Source organism: Pteropus alecto, unplaced genomic scaffold, assembly GCF_000325575.1.
Source record: "Pteropus alecto unplaced genomic scaffold, ASM32557v1 scaffold40, whole genome shotgun sequence".
NCBI lineage: Eukaryota > Metazoa > Chordata > Mammalia > Chiroptera > Pteropodidae > Pteropus > Pteropus alecto.
This window is the reverse complement of record NW_006431919.1, coordinates 2,104,959-2,112,942: the sequence shown is the minus strand read 5'-3', so window position 1 is coordinate 2,112,942 and position 7,984 is coordinate 2,104,959. Positions and strand designations below refer to the sequence as shown.

The 7,984-nt window shown below is 44.0% G+C and overlaps 1 protein-coding gene across 3 annotated transcripts; it reads left to right on the top strand.

Annotated features, from left to right (window-relative positions):
- Positions 1-2,578: 2,578 nt before the first annotated feature.
- On the top strand, positions 2,579-7,193 carry RPS14 (ribosomal protein S14). 3 transcript variants are annotated; one of them, XM_006906404.3, is made up of 5 exons: positions 2,579-2,737; positions 3,924-4,074; positions 4,709-4,870; positions 5,893-5,969; positions 7,072-7,193. In XM_006906404.3, exons 2-5 carry the CDS (start codon positions 3,926-3,928, stop codon positions 7,137-7,139), a joined length of 456 nt encoding a protein of 151 aa, XP_006906466.1. In that variant the 5' UTR covers positions 2,579-2,737; positions 3,924-3,925; the 3' UTR covers positions 7,140-7,193. The 3 variants fall into 3 exon arrangements, with proteins under 3 accessions (XP_006906466.1, XP_015440835.1, XP_015440834.1); XM_015585349.2 differs by lacking the exon at positions 2,579-2,737 and adding an exon at positions 2,825-2,846; XM_015585348.2 differs by lacking the exon at positions 2,579-2,737 and adding an exon at positions 2,912-3,032.
- Positions 7,194-7,984: the final 791 nt, after the last annotated feature.

Here is a 7,984-nt window from a genome sequence, read left to right as displayed (position 1 = left end):
CGAATGAATGAATAAACTACGAGAGGTGACAGTAAACGCATTTCCTGTGCTCAGAGTGTGTTCAGTGTGCGGGGTGGACAAGGCAGCAGGGAGCTGAGATCCTGCAGAAGGTGGCTCCTGCCATTCCTCCAGCCTGCTCGTCCATCTCTCTTTCCTCACACACCACACCTCAGCCATAATGGCTATTTTGAATTCCTTGAACTCTCCAAGTGCCTTCCCACCTCAGGACTTTTGCAGAATCTGTTCTCCCTGCTCAGACCATTGTTCTCCCTTTATTTAGCTAATTCTTACTCTGTTTTCAAGTCAGTTTATTGTATCTCAGAGCTTAAAACTGAGTAAGTGCCCAATAAAGATATATGTTTCGTATACATTTAAAAAATACTGTTATTATACCATTTTACCCATGAAAAAGCTAAAGCCCAGAGAGGTGACAATTTTTGCCCAAGCATCCACAACTAAAAACTGTTTGTGGAAATAATAAACGTGTTGATTAAATAATCAAAGTGGAGTTTGAAAACAAACTTTGATGGTTTCTGGGATGAAGATAAGACTTTCCTGTGGAAAAATTCGTCCTGAGGTGGTGGTGTGGACTGACTTCAGCCATAAGATTAAGCCACACCCTCTTCACCAAGCCTTCCTTCACTGAGGTTTAAAGATCTGTTTGTTTAATACAACTCTTATCCAAAGCAAGAACTCACTCCACAAGACTCCAGTCTCTGCTAAAATACCTCCCCTATTGGGAAACTCACTACTCAGGAACAAAAAGCCCTCTTTTTCAAAGACTATAAACAGACAATTCACAGAAAAGATGCAAATGCTCAAAACAATCCATAAAAAGATGTCTGACCTTACTAATCATGGAAGAAATTCAATACAAGGAGATATATTTAGTTTCTCAGTTTAGCAGAAGTAAAAAATTGATAAATTGATATAAACTTTCTGGAAGGCAGCTTAGCAACATATATCAAAATGTAAAATACCTGCTCCTTTTGACTTCTGACAATTTATCCTAAGGATATCCTAAGCATAAGTGTGTTCTTAACAGTTTTGTTCGTATTTGCGAATTCTGGAAATAATCAATAGAGAACTGGTTAAATAAATAATAATACAGCTACACAAAAGAATATCATGTAGTAGTGAAAAATGGTGCAATATAGGTATTCTGGTTATTTGCAAGGGAGAGGGTTGGGTTGCCGGAGACAGAGGTGAGAAGAGGAGGGTGTTTTGGGTTTTGTTTGTATATTTTTTTGGTAGCTAATTTGTTAATATTTGTGAATACATTTAATATTAAAAATAATAAATAAAATTTAAACATTTGTAAAAAATGTCACAGATTCTACTAGCTGTTATGGGAAAAACGAAGTAACCAAGTGGTATATAGAATATAATTTCATTTATATGATTGTAGATTATATACTAAAGATATAGGTATACATACAAATACAGAAAGTTATTTCTGGAACATGTTCCAATTTGATTATGGTGGTATCTCTAGAAGAAAGAATTTAGAGATGATTTTTACTTTTTTCTACATCTCTGTATATTGTGAATTGTTTATAATGAGTATGGAATTTTTTTAACCATCAAATAAAAACATTAAGATTATTTTTTCTTAAAGAAGTTCCTCTTTTGTATGTATATGTGTGGATGATGTTTGAGAAAGACATACACCAGGGTGTTAATAGTCTTGGGTATGATTCATTTCTTTTTTTCTTTTTTGTTCTCCATTCTACATGTTTCTATTGTATGGGTTTTCTGTAATTAATTACTTTTGTAAAGGGGAAAGAGGGCACTGGACTTTTTAAAATTTCTTCCCTAAATTAAGCTGAAGTTGTTCAGGGGCACCAATTCCAGTGCACCAAGGACTATATGCTATTCTGCATAATTGCTCATTTTGTTAAAAAAATACATATATCTTCAATATATACAGTCCATTGCATGAGCTTTATATATATGTATAGGTGCATATATGTATAACTATACATATATACACACAAATATATATATATAACCTACTTCTTCCTTTCCCGATATCTCCATCTATACATTCTCCCAATCTTTCAAAGTCCTTCAATGTTGTTATTAGAGGGACATATGGAAGTAGCTATTACACATATAGGCTTTGAAGTCAGAATTCCAAATTCGGCCACAAATGTGTGATCTCAGTTAAAATTCCTTATCTGTAAATGGGTAATCAAAACTACATGTTTGATCATGCTGTGAGGATTAAATGAAGCAACGCATATAAATCATTGAGCCCAAGTTGGTATATAATAACAAGTATTGAATAATTGATTCTCATTTTGCCCAGTGCATAGTAGGCCAAACGCTAATGACGTTTGTTGTTGTTGTTCCCCTCCGCGCCACGAGGTGCGCTGCCGTCTCCAGGCTGACCAGGCCTGGGGTCAGAATGGCGGAAGTCCTTCTAGACGCGGAGGCCGCCATCTTAGAACCCAGGCCTACCTCACCCAGGAGATGTATCTGCTTGCTGTAGTCTCAGAGACCAACCGGCTCGCCGCGACACCCAGCCTCTAGCCACCTTTGGCACATCTTAATAGATAGTAAACTATCTTTTTGAGGGCGAATCTTAATCTCCTTGGAAACGCTAAAGACGGCGTCTTCCGGGAAGCCTCGCCCCGTGACCTCAGACGTACACTTCCAGGGCACGAACGTGACCCGTCGCCCCGCCCTTTCCCACTCTCTCTTTCCGGTGGCGGAGTCTGGAGAAGGCACGCAGGTAGGAGACCTGGGCGAGGACAATCGGGTGGCATCCTGCGGCAGAGGGGTCCAGCGGGGCTGGGGGCGCGGGACTGGGGTCCTTCCGCAGAAGCGGAACCAAGTGCTGGGTGAGAAGAGCGCGGCCGGTCGACCCCAGACGCAGGTTTTCGCCCTGTCTCCAGAGGCGGCCGTCTGGCTTCGGGGAGGAGCCTGTGAAGTGGGAGCGAGTGAGGGTCTGGCTTTGAAGGCCTTGGCCCGGCGATACGAGCACTGCTGCGTTTAAGCGGCCTTACGGCGTGCTTGGGAAGGAGCAGATACCCTAGTCTGATGTGGGCTCCCACCTCTATTCTGCCAACTCCGCCAGCTTTTTCCTCGGTGGTAGCAGGCCGGGCGCGTCTAGTCTCTAATTTGTTTTCTCGTCTGGAAAGTAGGAGTAATTGTCGTGCCGATCTCATGGAGTTGTAGTGAGGATTCATAGAAGGAATGCAGGCAAAATGGACCTGCGTTACATGTTCCTTAAATCTGGCTGATTGCTAAGTCGGCACGTTGCACATTCTGGGCGCCCTGGGCAGGCTTTGAAGCCATTGGGGTTAGGGAGTGCACATCAGTGATGACTGAGCACTTGCCCTGGGCCTGTGGCAAGGGCCTGCGGCTGGTATTTCCCAATAAGGCACACCTGGGAATCCTGGTCGCGGAGTGTTGGCAGCTGTTGAAGGCCCATGCATGTTTTGCGTACTTCTCCAGATCCCTTGCAGAACATCTGGTCCTGTCCAAAACGTCCACAGAGGTATTTGGTCCATGCCAAAAGGTCCTTGATCGTGGGCCATTCATTACCACTTAGGCTACCTTGGTGAGAAGGATTGTTACATTGGCAGTACAGCCACAGTAGAGTTACTGGATCTATAAAACACGAAGGTGTTGTGTCATGTATTGATATTGTAAACCGAAAGGGTAAATAAATGTTATGGGCTCTTTGAACCCAGGGATATTTTCCAAGAGTGGGTTTTATTAACACAACTAAATGTCAAGGATCATCTGGCATAGACCAGATGTCTCCATGGACATTTTGGATGGGACCAATGTCTGCTAATCCTTGGGAACAAGTTCCCAGAAAAGCAAAGTTGAGATTTTCTTTACTCGCCAGGGAAAAGAGGTTCTGGAAACCTCTTGTCTGTTAACTTTGGGATTCTTTGATATGCTTTCAGAAATGGCACCTCGCAAGGGGAAGGAAAAGAAGGAAGAACAAGTCATCAGCCTTGGACCTCAGGTGGCTGAAGGAGAAAATGTATTTGGTGTCTGCCACATCTTCGCATCCTTCAATGACACTTTTGTCCATGTCACCGATCTTTCTGGCAAGTGAGTATCTGGGTGGAGAAGTACAGGACCCCACTATGCAAGGGGCTGGGGGGAAGAAATGATCCTGCAACTGGATGGCAGTTTAACAGGTTTTCTTGAAAGAATTAGAATGTTCCGATGAGGAAATGGGCTTGGGTGTTTAGTCCACAAATACTGTAATTTCCCAGGCACTGGAATTATAAAAAAGATATTCTGTGCCCTTATGGCCCTAACAGTGTGGTTGTCATTGAATCCTTAATCTCTTGGTACTTGTAGAGGCAGTGTTGGACTGGAAGTTAGCCCTGGGTGCAAATTCTAGCTGCCATTAGCAGGTTTTTGTGAATTGTGTGAAGTCACTCAAGTTCTGAGTTTTTGTTTCTGCATATATAAAATGAAGATAATAGTATTTATAGAGTAATTGGGAAGATTAAATGAAAAAGTAAATATAAAATATTGATAGAGTTTTGCCATGTTGGGTATATGAACCCCACGAAGGCAGAGCCCATGGCAGTCTTGTCAAAGACCAGGATAGATGTTCAAGTTGACCTTCATCCTTTGTCATACCTAAGTTGTGGTTCTCTGCTCATTAGGACATGATAGGCGCTCTGAGTCCTTGTTGGATGAGAAAGAAATGATCTTGTGCTTTTGTCCCCAGGGAAACCATCTGCCGTGTGACTGGTGGGATGAAGGTAAAGGCTGACCGAGATGAGTCCGCTCCATATGCTGCCATGTTGGCTTCCCAGGATGTGGCCCAGAGGTGCAAGGAGCTGGGCATCACTGCCCTCCACATCAAACTCCGGGCCACAGGAGGAAATAGGTAAGGCTGGGGCTGGGTGGTAAGATCATTGGGTGCCAGAGCCCCTGGATTTGAGGCTTGGTTTTTCTTCTGTGACTTTGCCTAAGTTTTCTTAGGTACTGAAATAACTAATTGGTTCCTGTGTGCTGCCCCTCTCTCTAGCAACTTACTGTGTTTATTAAACACTTACCGCATACCAGGTTTTGTGTTCTAGGTGCTGTTAGAGGGTGATGGGAAAAAGAAAAAGTAAAGATAACCTCTACTCTCCTGTGCGGCACCCAGGCTGTTGGAGAGTCAGACTTTTAAACAACATAGAGCAGGGGAGAGTGTTGTTTCGGTTTGTGGGAACTGCTGGGAAGCAAAAATACAGTGTCAGAGGGATTGGTGATAGTGTAATTTAAACTTGAGACCTAAATGTGTCAGGAGTCAGTCCACTGAAGGAAGGACAAGGGGAGAGTATTCCAGCCAGAGACAACTGCAAGGAGAAGGTCCTAAGTAGAGAACGAATGTGGCACATCCGAGGGTAAGAGTGGCATGAGGTGTGATCAGAGAGGCAGGAGCGAGGTCCTACTGGGTCACAAAGGACCTGGTAAGGGGTTGGATCTGGAGGCGCAGGGCATGATTTAATAGTAATAACCTGATGGGATTGGGATTTCTTTAAGATGACTACTGTGTAGTTAACAGGCCAGATAGGAAGTTAAACTGGTCCAGTGGAGAGATGGTAGTATTTTGGTCTTGGGTGGGTTGAGCATTTGTAAATGGACAAATGACCAAAGAAGACTTAGAATCACAGCATGTGGCTAGAAGGGGCAGTGTCCCTTAAACAGCCTGAAGGCAGAGCAAGATACAAACTATGATTCAGGGGCAAAATCTGACCTGCCACTTGTTTTTTAAGAAGTATATGAGAAAACTATAAGTGGACCATGAGTAGCCCACTGAGTCAAATAATTTACCGTTTGGCCCTTTACAGAAAGTTTGCAGATCCCTGAGCTAGCGAGTTGTGAGCCTTTAGAACCCATAATGACTAGACTTTCATTTCCTAGGACCAAGACCCCCGGACCAGGGGCCCAGTCAGCTCTTAGAGCCCTCGCCCGCTCAGGGATGAAGATTGGACGGATTGGTAAGTGCCCCTTCAGTTAATGCTTGGATTTGCTTTGAAGCGTTGACCCCAGAAAGCTTGTGTTGTACCCAGTGAATATATGGCTGGGGCTGGTGACGATTGGCTTTTGAGTTTGTTAATGGAGGTTGCAAGAGGTACCATGTGACATTAAATCTCTCTGAAAGTCTCTGAACAGTCCTTTCCCCTTGACGTGAATGTCCTTCCCTTCTGCATTGGTACAGCGCCACTTCATTTCTGAACTACCTGACAGTAGCCCATGAAACTAAGAGATGAATTGTCCTTCCTTTACAGTGTTCTCAAGGGGCTTACTGCTGGCATTTTGTGGTGGGCTGCCTCCTGCATAATCTTTGCCTACTACATGCAAACCTTGTTTTATTGTGCTTTGCTTTGTTGTGCCATGTGTGTCTGGTTTTTTTAATTGAGGTGTTTTTTAAAGAAAATGCTGTTGGCATGCTTAATACACTACAGTGTAAACAAGACATATAAGCACTGGGAAAACAAAACTTGCGTGACTTGCTTTATTGCAGTGGTTTGGAACCAAATGAGCAATATCAATAGGGCATGCTAGTCATTGTGACAAATAAATGGAGGAGAGCAGCAGCTCTATGGGGAGAATCACGGCAAGTCCCCTACATTTGTGTAGCCATAAGTGTTAGCCCTTTATTGTTTCTGTGTCCTTGGTGACTGGGTACTGATACCTCAGTCTGATGGCCTAGCCCTCTCCTTTTTAAGATTTTTTTTTTTCCAGAATATTTTCAGACTTTGACTTTTTGCAAAGGAGATAGTCTTCAGTTAACACTGTTAATGTGGATTTTTTCTGCTAGAGGATCTAAGTGAGGTGTCAGAAACCTGGATTTGTTGTCTATGCAAGTTGCATAATCTCTGAGCCTGTTTCCCCTTCTGGAAAGTGAGTTCAAACCACATCAGAAATTTTGAGGAAGCAGCAGATCAGGTAGCTCTGCAACCATCTGTTACATCCTGAGGACTCATTGGGGGAGCAGAGGGATCCGCTGCCGTGATCCATACACCACTGGCCTGAGGAGGCCTGGACTCCCTCCCATCCAGTTCCAGGCAATGATGTTTTCTCTCTTCCTCCCCACAGAGGATGTCACCCCCATCCCCTCTGACAGCACCCGCAGGAAAGGGGGTCGCCGTGGTCGCCGTCTGTGAACAGGACTCCTCAAATTGTTTTCTGTTAATAAATTGCCTTTGTGTGAGCTCTTTCGACGTGTCTCCTCTCCTTTGTGTAGGGGCCACCTCTCCAGGAAATTTGATTCCTTTCTCCTGTCTGCGCTTAACCAGCGTTTGGGACTGATTTGAGGTCACAAGTGCAGTGCTAAACCAGTAGGCATGTAATAGATACATTGCTTCAGAGGATGTATATAACCTGTCATACTGTAACATAATAGGGTTTGATTCTGCCCCTGACATGGGCAGTGGGTGAGCTCACGTTCTGCAAACTGGCTTCCTGGGAGAAAGCGCCTAAGGAGAGGTGAGGTACTGGTGCTGTGATTGGGTCTTTTGTGGTATTAAGTTAACCTCAGTCATCTAAAGCGGTGGTCTCCAACCTTTTCGGCACCAGGGACCGGTACTTCAATGAGAATCTAATGCCTGATGATCTGAGGTGGAGCTGAGGTGGTGATGCTAGCGCTGGGGAGTGGCTACAAATTGGGGACCCCTGATCTAAAGCACACCAAGGCCTTGGAGACCTTGTTTTGAAAATGGAGATCTTGTTTCCAAGAATGGATCAATCCTTATAGAACCAGAGCGGAGTGGAAACTTCTGAGCCAAGTGTAGCCTGAGCAGGAGAGGAGGCTTCCAGACGTGAGCCATATATACACACATGTGGGTGTAGACTCGCCCCCCATACCTTCTGTGCAAAATTGGTAGCACACTCTATTGCATCTTTTTCTCACTTGGCAGATCTTGGAAATAGTTCCATATCAGTACATAAAGTACATAAAGATTCAGTCACCCCACAAATACACACCGAGCCCTATTTTCATCAGTGATGA

Coding starts and splice junctions, on each gene's coding strand:
- RPS14 (XM_006906404.3), top strand. CDS start 3,926: ATGGCACCTCGCAAGGGGAAGGAAAAGAAGGAAGAACAAGTCATCAGC. Junction 4,075..4,708: donor GTCACCGATCTTTCTGGCAA/GTGAGTATCTGG, acceptor TTTTGTCCCCAG/GGAAACCATCTGCCGTGTGA. Junction 4,871..5,892: donor CGGGCCACAGGAGGAAATAG/GTAAGGCTGGGG, acceptor TTCATTTCCTAG/GACCAAGACCCCCGGACCAG.